Source organism: Conger conger, chromosome 11, assembly GCF_963514075.1.
Source record: "Conger conger chromosome 11, fConCon1.1, whole genome shotgun sequence".
Lineage (NCBI taxonomy): Eukaryota > Metazoa > Chordata > Actinopteri > Anguilliformes > Congridae > Conger > Conger conger.
The window spans coordinates 8,661,426-8,673,686 of NC_083770.1; the positions used below are offsets into that span (position 1 = coordinate 8,661,426).

Sequence of the window (12,261 nt, forward strand, 5' to 3'; positions counted from 1 at the left end):
TTGCGCTACTGTAGTCACCTTGCTGGAAAACTAAAACTTGCTGATTTACTCGCCCTTGAGTCATATTCTTACCTGGTGTGTATTAGCTATTTAAACTATGTGGAGGAAACGGTTTATAGCGTAGGAGCTGTAGGCAATTGGAACACCGTTCTCTACAAGGAGCAGGTAAGGCGAGACTTCGGACAGCAATGTACATTTCTGCGGGGAAGGAAAATGCTCTTACGCACAAAAGTTATCTTATTAAGTATTTAGCAAATTACGTGGGTCTATCTGTATAGCTTGCAATTGAAATAAATATCTCCACAGGCACCAAAGGAGGAAGCACAGTTTTGTGTATTGAAATTCGTTTCCTCCTCCCCCTCTCCGTCGTGGACTTTTCTCCGCTTGATTGAAATTTCCTGGGAAGGGCCTTTTCCCCTAGTTTAACCTATGGGTGGTGGAAGTGACATCTCGAGCGAGCGTACTTAGGTAGCAGGCTAGTTTGGCTGCTGGAGGCCAGGGGAAGGGAGTCAGTCACCAGGCAGTCCCTAACGAGATGGTACTGATGACCGACCAGCCACAAAGTCCTTTAACTCCTCTCTCTTCGCCAGATGAAGTCAGATCCGTTAAGACAAACGGCAGAAAAGAATTACGAGATCTACACTTCATGTAAGTTTGTATTGAACTTGCGACTGTCCGTTTGTCACGGCCTAAGTTATACGTCGAGCTTGTTACTTTAATGTGAGCAGATTCCGTCGCTAAATGTGATTCTCGTTGTGCTAAATTAAAAGCGTTGTTTGTAGGCTACAGTTGCTAATTAAACGTAGCTCCCGGTGCTACATGTAGCTATTAACTTTGTTTAGATCTCTGACCTTTGTCGCGAAAAGTCCTTGTGCTTTAGTTCTTGCTTTTGTTTGTTTTTTAAAAAAACATTCGACAATGCAATATTACTGAAACTATGTTTCTAGAATGTTATTGGTATGTGCTTGTGAGCGTGGCGTTTTGTTTGGCTTTTGCAAACAAAGCAGCTCCAACTCCCAGATACCTTGGGCTATATGTAATGTTATGCGGTAAAACTTAAGCTGTTAGCTTGTTGCGCCCTAGTCGCTTTTCGTAACGGAACTGTATGTCCTGTATTTTTATCGGATCGTTGAAATGGCAATTGTGGCGTTGATATGGCATACAATGTAGACTCTGTACAATGTGATTGATTTTCCATCAGCCAAATAACTTTTCTAAAATAAAGCAGTTTTTTCGGAATGGACTCTGTGGCAGTGCATTGTTGCAGATTTCTGCTACCTTTTACTGTGCACTAAATGGCTTAAGTTCCAGATAGGATATGGTGTTTGGCAGCTATCGTGATTATAACTGTTTCTAAAACCGGCACTAGCAGGGCAAGCAACGTTTTCTGCGAGAGAATCAACTGAAGCAATTGCGTTCCGTTTTCCACCGGTATTAAACTGGATTGTAATTTGTGAATGTTTTCATTTCGACTAGACTTATTGTTTGCTTAATAGTTTTTCCTCCTTGTTGCAGTCATACGTATATTTAACCAGATGGTAAAATGATATAGCTATATGTGAAATGTATGCCTTTAACCCATTTGTAAAATGTATTTGCTTATGTTGACTTTTGCATCATTGATAAAGTTGTGGTTGCAATTGGAACCTCCTGCTGGTTTAAGAACCCCTGCTGATCATCGCTGCTGTTTAAAATTATCTCCCTTTTGGAGTGACTCACCGTCTTGACATTCATTACTTATGCAATTTTGTGTTTGTCTCTCTTTCATATACAATTTAATTTAAACACTGATACTTGCCTGTGCACTGTGTTCTACCCCGGGCTGAATAGGCCTACTACATGCTCAATTATAAGTATTGTATTTGTTCCATACATGGGTACTTTAGTCTTTTTTTTTTTTTGTTGTTGGCTGATCCTTAATCAGTGTCCTGTGATTGTTGTGCAGCTTTGAGGCAGAAAATGGAGGAGAGGAAAGGCAGAGGAGAAACGGGAGGCCTGCTGCTGCCCTACAACTGTCATTGGAGGCCGAGTCGGATCTGTCTGAATGCAGGAGAAAACCAACACTCGTGAGGTCAGCTGTCGTCTTGTCTGTGTGCCTGTTGTCTGAATTCTTTTATTTCAGAGCCATCGGTAAGGCAGGCCTTTTAAAGTGTTTCTGGTTCGATTAAGAGTTTAGAATGTCATATAATTGATTATGGGTGCATTTTTAAAAGAAATTGACAAAGTACTTTGTTTATTCATACAATAGTTGAATTCCTCTGTACCTGGTCATTATCCCAGAACCTGCGCTGTGTGTATAGTGAGAGAAACCTCCATGTTGGCTTGCAACAGCTTGCATTGCAAAACCAGTATTGACATGACCTTACCAGTGTTGATGGTTACACTTTTCTGGCAGGAAAATGGCAAAGAAACATTGTGTACTGAACAGCTCCACATAAACCCGCACATGGTTCGTGTATGTGGAATGTAATGTGTATTGCTTTCATTTTCAGGTCAAAAACATTTGATCATTCCCCTCTCTCGCCAATCTCAAGTGACTACGAAGCAAAGATTGATCGGAAAAAGTCCCAGACCAGCCAGGTTTGTGTTGGAGAGACGAGTGGCTTACTTTTTATTAACCTTATCCTGTCAATTTTCCTAGGATTTGTTTCTATGCATGTTTTAAAATTACTTTTACACCTTTTATTTAGTATCACCGATATTGTATGGTAGTGAAGTTCTCAGTTATGCTTTAAAACTGAAACTGGATTTTTGTAATTGTAATAATTTGTCTTTCAGTTCTCAAAGACAAATGCCCAGTATCACAAGATTTTCACTGAGATCAGTAAGGATGAGCTGCTTCGACAAAGTAAGTCATTATGAGCGGTTCTGTTATTTATCCCAGTTTGTCAGCAAGGGCTAATCAGTACCGAGCGTGTTTGGGACAGTTTGTCAATTTTAGCTCCGAATGCCACCTCCCCACTCTGTTCTTAATGTAATAAAGTGTGCGTTTTAAATGCAGAGCTCAGTTCTGACTCTTTTGCAATACTTGCGCAAGCCCATTTGTGCAATTTGTCTACAGTGCACATTCCCTCCTCGTGTATAGGTTGTCCCACACCTAGACTCAAAAGCAGGCAGAGGTCCTATGAGTGTTTCCGATGTGGAATTGGCTGTTGGCATATTTGTGTTCACACGTGTCGCTCATAAACGAACAGTGCAATGCAGAAAGGTGTGCATGTACTCTGCTGCGTGATGCTGAGACACACTGCAGATGGTAGTAGAGTGAGGTGCATGGTTAATTTGATATTATATGCCTGTTGAAATAATGGGTATTTCCCCAGTGGACTGAGACTGTATTCACATGTTATGCCTTCAGCAGTTATATTACAGGTGTTGCAGATGAGGATCTCTCCAATAAAATTAAATTAGATTGCTCTTCAGGGCCGTTTGGCATTGTCACATTTTTTTAATGAAACCATATCCATTGAAGTGTCGATATAGCTAGCATTAAAGCCTAGCGTCCTCATAAAAGCATATTGAAACGTTTGTGAACCAGGCAAACGCTGATTGAACGTAGTGTTAACTAGCTAGGTAATATGTGAAAGCCTACAGTAAATACAACACACACAGCTGATTGTGATTAGGTGATTGAGTTGCATCGCGTTCAGAGAAAATGACGAGCTGTCAGTGCAATCCTCTCTCCCAAGACAGTGCATAAATTGCCGTTAAATTTAATACACGAAGCTAGTGTGTGTGAGAATGTAGTTGGCAGTGGACAATATTATTAGGCGACTGATTTTATAGTTACACATACCATTATATACATTTAAAGATATAATGTTTTATAGAGTAGCAGCCAGCTACACGTGAGTAGTCGGCCATTTAGCCAGCAGCCGGCGCTTGGAACACACTGCACTACACTTAGCTGCTAACTGGTTTGATTAACTGGTTCAGCTTAATCAAAACTGAGTTGAACTAGAATTAACACTGCTGCAGTGATTCTCATCAACACTGAACGGATCAGAAGTGTACAGGGTGGGGTAGAGCCACGGTAGCTTTATAATTTTTCTCCTTAAGTTTAGTCCTCAGTCTCTTTATTGTTGTTGTTAAGTAGGCACTGAAAGAACTGCGTGTGACCTCTGAATTATTTCCATGTATTCCTGCGTAAATGGAAAGGACATGTAAATGGCCATTTGAATGGCTCTGAACCGACATCTCAATGGCCAGGCGTACTTGAATATGGCCAGTGAGATGAATGGCAAATAAAAGGCTTTAATGCGGTTAAACTTTTCCAGGGGCACAAAAGGTAATATTTAAAAACGTCACTAAAGTTTGTACACTGCAGGTATGCCAAAGTAGTATGCAACCGGGTGAACCAAAACGAAGAAGAAGGATTAGATGATTATTCTCAAAGCTTTGCTTACATGCATGTTCTTGGTACAGGAGTCTTGACGAGTTTTGTCTGGTAAAGCTTCCGTAGCTTTCTAGAGGTACTAATTTTGCCAAAAGTGTAATCTTTCTTTTCATATGCATGTTTTATAGTCTGTTTAAAATGAGTTTTTTCATTAATGAAATCAGTTTTTCATACATTGGTTTCTGTTCCTAGGTTACACATGTGCTTTGCAAAAAGACATTCTCTACCAGGGAAAAATGTTTGTGTCTGACAACTGGATTTGTTTCCATTCCAAAGTCTTTGGTAAAGATACGAAGGTACGGAACATTTTTAATGCAGACTTTCACTTTTTAAAATAATTTTTGAATTAAAATTGAGCCATGGCAAGATTACTTCTCACGTATGTGTACTTTTTAAATTTTATTATCCCCCCATTAGATTGCTGTCCCAGTGCTGTCTGTGTCCCTTATTAAAAAAACGAAAACTGCCATTTTGTTGCCAAATGCACTTGTGGTGGCCACCACAAATGAGCGGGTAAGTTTGGCTTCATGGACATTCATTCATTTTTTTTAAGCCTGGCTTGCTGGTGAAACCATTTTGAAATGTTCTTTGCAGCACGTCTTCGTATCGTTCCTCTCTCGCGACACCACTTACAAGGTCCTGAGATCTGTGTGTTTCCATCTGGATGTAAGTGTTTCTGTGGCGTGTCCCTTCAATGACATCTGTACCCCATCTGTGATTTGCATTTTAATTCAGCTACTTGGTTGCCCATGATGTGGTAATTTGTTTAGCTGCACTTCATAAAAGTAATGGTGTACATGACACATTTGTTTTATCTATTTTATTACTGACCTGCATTAATTGTTTGTTTGAAGTTACCAGAACCACTTTGCGCCAATGTGCAAACTAACTCAACATGTTGTGAACCGTTCCAGGGAATTAGCACGGGAAGCAGTCCAATGCCTTCTTCTGCAGAGAGCAGCTTCAGATCCGATCGTCCCGCCTCTCTTCCTCTGGTCTGTACACTTCTCTACATGGTCTGTTTATAGCAGTTCGAGCAAGGCTTTCCAGCTCGAATTCTGGCGAGCCGCCTTGTCTGCTGGTTTTTCAGCGTTTGCGTACTCAATGCAAGTCATTGATTGGCTAAATGGCGCGCATCTTTTTTTCCAAGCCCTAGATTAGCACCTCTTTGAAGAGAGAACTACAAAAAGCTGCAGATGCAGCGGCCCTCCTGGATTGGAGGTTGAAATGTATATATTATAGCGAATAGAATCAATAAATTCAAAACCATATTTAGCGGAAACTGGTTCTCTGCCGCGACAGTCTCAAAGCTACATGCCCCCAATCAAAGCCAAAACCCCAGTGCAATGCTCTTAAAGCCACAAATGGCATTCTGTAGCAATATGGAAATGCCTCAATGAAGGAAGTAAATGTAGCCTATAAATGTTATATTTCACAATAATGCTGTTTCATTGCCTTTGGTTGTTTATAAAAAAAAATGTGGGAGGGAGGGCCAGTTCCACTTCTGCGCTGATGAGCATGTCAACCCATATAGAGTATACACGCATTCCCCCTTGGCTACATCAGGGTCCGGCTAAACCAGGCTCAGCTTTGAATAAAGGTGCCTTAAAATATTCTTTTTGGTTACAATTAAATTTCTTAAGATTGTGTTTTATAGGTCTCCTATTTCTGGAAGTCTAGCCTCATGCTGCTCATTTAATACCGGCTTAGTAGTTGCAGTATTATTGTGGCAATAACTAGGCTTAGCTAGTTTGTAAGAAGAAATATTAATCATAGGGGAGTTCCTAAACAATTGCACAAGAGAACATACAGTAATGGTTTGAACTGTTCAACACTTGCAGGCATAATAACATTGGTTTAAAGGATTAATGTAGTGAAATGGACTAGAAATGCTGTTTAAGGTAGCAAGTTATTTTCTAGATTAATGTTTGGTGCCAGATCAGTCCTGGAGAGCTGCAACATGTGCTAGCTTTTGTTCAGGACTTAATGACATTGGCTGTATGTAATGTAATTGATAATTGATCAATTCACACGACTCATCTGGTTTCTTGGGAAGGAATTGGTTGCTGATATTAAGGCGCAGACAAAAACCAGCACACCCTGCGGCTCTCCAGGACAGTTGCATTACATTACATGATTGGCATTTGGCAGACGCTCTTATCCAGAGCTCCGTACAACAGAGTGCCATGTGCATACCCATCACCAGGAACAAGTGTGCTGAAAGACCCTAGAGGGAAGTACAGTACAACAAAGATAAGGACTTGGGCCCATTTCATTAATCTGACAATGGTTTATATCTTAAACTGTTTTTATACAGCACAGTGCAGTAGAATGATATACACTTATGCAGGAACAATAAACAGCTTGCATAGCCAAACAAAATGAGCAAAAATATCACCCACAAGAGCAAGTTATTACACAAGCAGTGACACACTATTTAGGACGGGACACTACTGAGGACCTGGTGTGAGGACCGCTGTGGTAGATGATGGCTGGTAGTTGCCAAGTGTTGTCCCTGGCTTTATGTTCAACTGTCAGTTTTCACCACAAAGCTATTAAAGTGCTTTGCAGTTGTCTAAGGTGTTCCGTTGGTCTGCTGACAGTATGCGTGTCTCCGTCATGACCCGACAGGACTTCTCTCGGGATTTCTCCGATTTGGACGGGACTGTGAGGCAGAGGAGGCAGGAAATGGAGGAGAGCAGCAGCTCTGGATCCCAGACCCCAGACTACGACAAAATGGCGGGTGGGTTCCCCCCTCAATATCCTTGAATACAGTGTCTGGTGTATTCACAATGCTGTGAGCAGATTGGATATTATGATGAGTTTTACACCTAGAATTCATGCGACTTGATTGCCTTGTGGAGACCCCTGGGTTTTTGGAATGTGAAGTCCGAAAGCTATGAAGTCTTCACTTTGACCAATGGTTTGTCCTGGTGTGCTAGTGTGTGAGCTCATCTGGTGTCACATTTCATGCAAAAGACATTGAGTTTTAGAGGCCATTGTTTGTCAAAGGCTATGTCTGTTTGGAACATACTTGAAACAACTTGAACAGACTAAATAGTCTTTTTTAAATATTTTTTTTTTTTTTTTTTTTTTGGGGTGTTCGTGCTTGCAACAGAATTCCCAGTCCTCCCCGAGACCTTCCTGAACGTGGTGAAGCAAGGCGAGGTGCCGGTCCTCGCAGACGTTCACCTGCAGCAGACCCCGGACGCTGCCCTGGGGCAGCAGCCGAATGGTACTGCTCTCGCCCACATCACGAAATGAACTAACCCACCGGTCCTCCATTCTCACTGACGTACGTGTCATTTACACCCCCACCAGGTCCCTCCCAGGCTGCAGTGGTCGTCCACAAAGCAAAGTCCCTGCACCCGGTGTCCCTGAATACCCTTCTACTCGTGTACTTGTTTTTGTGAGTGCGTTCCCATCATTGTTTGTCATTTGTTCAATACCAGTTCCTTGTCTCCTGACGTGGGATGTGTGTTTTCCATAAAGCATGTTGCTTTTAAGTGCCCGTATGAAGTAAAACATTTTAAAGAACTGTCCTGTGGTCGCAAGCTCTTCTCTATTCTGAAACGTAAAACAGGGTTACCAAACAGGAAGTAGAGACCATTTTAAACGCATAATGTTGGAATATAATTATACTTTTACAGTGAAGTGCTGATATGATAATTTTTATTTTAAGAAATGCATGATGGGTTTTTAGCCTTGGTGCCTTCAAAGGATCAAAACATTTGTACAGTACTACGCAAAGGTTTTAGGCAGGTGAGAAAATGCTGTAAAGTAAAAATAGAAATGTTAATAGTTTATTTTTATCAATTAAAAAAAATGCAAAGTGAGTGAACAGAAGAAGAATCTCAATCAAATTCAATATTTGGTGTGACCACCCTTTGCCTTCAAACCAGCATCAATTCTTCTAGGTACACTTGCACAGCGAGCAAAATTTAATGGCAGACGGGGGTTTTCAGATGTGCTGTCCAAGCCCTGTTAAAGAAGCACAAAGAAACGGGCAACGTTGACGACCGTAGACGCAGTGGTTGACCAAAGAAACTTAGTGCAGCAGGTGAGGGGCATCATGCTTACTTCCCTCAGAAGATGTCCAGCAGTGTCATCAGCTCAGAATTGGCAGAAACCAGTGGGACCCAGGTACGGCCATCTACTGTGCGGAGAAGTCTGGTCAGAAATTGTCTTCATGGAAGAATTGCGGCCAAAAAGCCATATGTGGAAACGAGGCCAAGCGACTCAACTATGCACAAAAACCCAGGAACTGGGGTGCAGAAAAATGGCAGCAGGTTCTCTGGACTGATTAATCAAAATATTTGAAATATTTGGCTGTAGCAGAAGGCAGTTTGTTCGCTGAAGGGCTGGAGAGCAGTGCAAGAATGAGTGTCTGCAGGCAACAGTGAAACATGGTGGAGGTTCCTTACAAGTTTGGGGCTACATTTCTGCAAATGGAGTTGGGGATTTGGTCAGAATTGATGGTCTCCTCAATGCTGAGAAGTACAGGCAGTACCATCGGGGGGGGGGGGGGGGCATCTGATTGGCTCCAAATTTATTCTGCAACAGGACAACAACCCCAAACATACAGCCAATGTCATTAAGAACTGCCTTCAGCGTAAAGAACAAGGAGTCCTGGAAGTGATGGTATGGCCCCCACAGAGCCCTGATCTCAACATTGAGTCTGTCTGGGATTACATGAAGAGACATGAAGAGACATTTGAGGCCTAAATCCACAGAAGAACTGTGGCTAGTTTTCAAAGATGTTTGGAACAACCTACCTGCAGAGTTCCTTCAAAAACTGTGCAAGTATACCTAGAAGAATTGATGCTGTTTTGACGGCAAAGGGTGGTCACACTAAATATTGATTTGATTTAGATTTTGCTTTTGTTCATTCCCTTCTGTTCATACATTTTGTTAATTGATGATAAATAAACTTCTATTTTTGTAAGCATTTTTATTTTTCAGCATTTCACACCTGCCTAAAACTGCTGTACAGTACTGTATATACTGTAAAATACATTTAATTGACTTAAAATATGGAAATAAATGTTAGTGCTCCAGTCAGGCAACTTTTACAACTCCCTGTTCCCTGTGCCTGGATTGATTTGATAATTGTAAAGGCAGTAACATCGTCATTTATTATAATATTATTTAGTTAAAAAAACATTATTAATTCCTGAACGGTGTCGTGACTGCAGAGTGTGCCTCCTGGTCTTCTCCTCCTGTTACATGGCCTTCAAGATCGTGGCCCTGGAGCAGCGTCTGTCTTCCCTCGGGACCCTGGCGGAGTACCCGCACAACGAGTAAGCGCGGGCGCCTCTCCGTCGCCGGCGGCGCTGAGCGCTTCGGCTCCAGAGCCTTCCGCCGCGCTCTAGCCTGTGTTCCCATGCACGTTTTGAGACCGCAGTCGAGCAGTTCCCTTATTTTACGCCCAATTGATACATGTAGTCTCATGCATAAATTGCGTGGCCAATATTCATATTATCAGACTTCGTTAATCTGTGCATTGTGATATTCTGCTTTTAGAAATGTGGTGTACCACAGACCCCAGATGGAGGTGAATGCTGAAATCTATGGAGAGTTATCTACAAACCTATTAAAGCTGGAAAAGGTTTGTGGAAATTGACCGTATAGTGGAAAAACTGTGTAGTGAGGAATGGGTCACCATTTCAGCTTGGTTCAGTGACCAGGTTTGTGTTGCTGTGCAAACTAGGGCCTGTGAAACATGACCACAGTATTGTTTCCTTAATCAAACATTTATAGTCACTGAGCTCACCCAGAGCATTGTCCAAGGGCTGTAACGTGAGCTGCTTGTTGTGCACTGTTGACTTTAGCTGATCTTTCAAAATGGACAAATTATTGACGCCTCTTGCCCTTTAACCCTGCGGTACAGCCTATAGACCGATGGAGGGGAGGACCTTGTTGTATGTTACTGTGTTTATCATGTTCTTACGGTAAGAAAAAGAAATCCATATTCAGTATTTGTGAAGAGGGGAAAAAAAAAAAACCCTGAATATTCCAAGCTTTGTTTCTGTTGGCTGGGTCATGGAAATCTTCATCTGGGGAGGGGTGTTAATGTATTTATTTAATGGAGTCCCAGTTGAGGACAAATGATCCCAAGGAAAAAGCTTTTTCAGATTTTGTGGCTGAAATTAGTTTAATCTTTTCTGGTTCTCTCATTTCTAATTAGATCCAGAGGAACCTGCAGAAGTTACTGGAGGAGGCTGAGTGAATCATAATGTTTTTCTGCACTTCTGTTGGAGGATCCCACTCAGACCTGGAGCCCCTGTCAGCCTCACCCCCACATTCAGACTGGCTGGAATCTCCGACCTGGGATGAAACTAAAGGAACTGCAACATTGACAGCCACACAAAAGTTCAAGGCCTAAATCTAAGATGTCCACTGCCTCAGTCGTGCAATATGGTTGCTCTCTCAAACCTCTCAGGACTCGACTGCACTACACACTGCACTGCGTCTGTTACATTCACCTAGTGGTTCAAATAAAGGAGAAATCAACGGTTACAATCTTATTTTTCATGTTTGCACTTTTAGAAGTTTCCTGGGTTCATTGTTCTCAAGGAAGTCTACTCTTTATCCATTGTAGACTGAGTGGTGTGGACTTGACGCTGGTGTAGTTGACTAGACTTATCTTGTAACCCTCCACGCATGACTTTTCTTCATTAGCGGAAGTGGTTCTGAAGGCTGTATATTTAAAACGCCTACAGCGCGTGATTCAGCAAAAGGATATGTTATGTATTCAAATCATAAGACCGGAGGTACAGAATCTTAGTTTCTGGGCTGTGAATTGGCAGAGGCAAAGCGGTAAGACTTGGAAACGCTATATCTCTTAAGTTGCTACTCTGCAGAGTATGAAGGCTGCAGTAACTCCTCCACCAGGGTCATGCAATATGTTGGGGGGGAGGAGACTACAAGAACCACAACATTGTGCAAATGTGATATCTTTGCTCCTGTAAATCATTTCAAATGAGTGGCTCTTTTTTTGTGTGTGAAGAAGCAAAAAAATCAACTGTGGGGGTAAACCTAATCTGGTCTTATCGCTCTCCATCTGAAGTGTAGTTTCAGCACCTAAAAAAAGCACCATAAATCCAACCACAGATGGAGTTAATTTGGCTGATACCCGAAACATGCAAGAAAAAAGAAAAATGCCCATTTGCATGAAAACCCTTTGGCAACAGTGCTCCATGCCTCTAAGTACACTTTCTTGTTTCTGTTAGATTTATACACTGTGTATAAGATGGGTAAATTGATTAATACAATATCTTTGTAATATCATTAGTGTGTATATAGTGTGCTATGACTTTGTGCTGGCTTTGCACTCGGTCAGGATCTTTATTTAAAAGGCAATTTCCCTGTGGTGGAAATTTAATTTAAAATGCATATTACAGTGTTGAGAAAATTGGCAAATGGATATTTTAATATGCTTTGAATCAAAAGCGTATCAATTCTATTGTGTGCCTTTCCTTTCAAAGTCCCAAAATGTATGGTCTGCTTCAATATACATACTAAAGGAAATAAAATATTTTTAATGATATTTGGAGAATAAATGCCATTACAAATACATTGCACAGAATGTACATATCATTCAATATTTGTACTATTGTAGCTGTGTCCATTGACACCAGTTTGTGAACTGATAGTTTATCCTTTTCAGTATGTTTTGTGTCTTCTATTTGTCTTCCAATATTTTGTCTGTCCTCGTTTGTATCTCACGGACACGTTGATTTGCTCCTGTGCAATTTTTGTTTGTGTCCCATGTGCTAGTACTGGCTGGCATGTCCTGATCTTGGAGATGTTGAGAGGAACATTTTTGGACATAGTGCATTTCTCAGTGGGACATGGAAACCTTTGAT

The 12,261-nt window shown here is 41.4% G+C and overlaps 1 protein-coding gene across 2 annotated transcripts; it reads left to right on the top strand.

The window, feature by feature from the left end:
• Positions 1–403: 403 nt before the first annotated feature.
• On the top strand, positions 404–10,915 carry LOC133140604 (GRAM domain-containing protein 2B). Of its 2 annotated transcripts, none has more exons than XM_061260641.1 (14): positions 404–648; positions 1,946–2,071; positions 2,493–2,580; positions 2,779–2,848; positions 4,586–4,689; positions 4,811–4,906; positions 4,988–5,059; positions 5,308–5,388; positions 7,025–7,136; positions 7,512–7,628; positions 7,715–7,802; positions 9,589–9,693; positions 9,917–10,001; positions 10,581–10,915. In XM_061260641.1, exons 1-14 carry the CDS (start codon positions 536–538, stop codon positions 10,620–10,622), a joined length of 1,299 nt encoding a protein of 432 aa, XP_061116625.1. In that variant the 5' UTR covers positions 404–535; the 3' UTR covers positions 10,623–10,915. The 2 variants fall into 2 exon arrangements, 1 of the variants encoding a protein (XP_061116625.1); XR_009710018.1 differs by having other exon boundaries at positions 405–648; positions 9,632–9,693.
• The last annotated feature ends 1,346 nt before the right edge of the window (positions 10,916–12,261 follow it).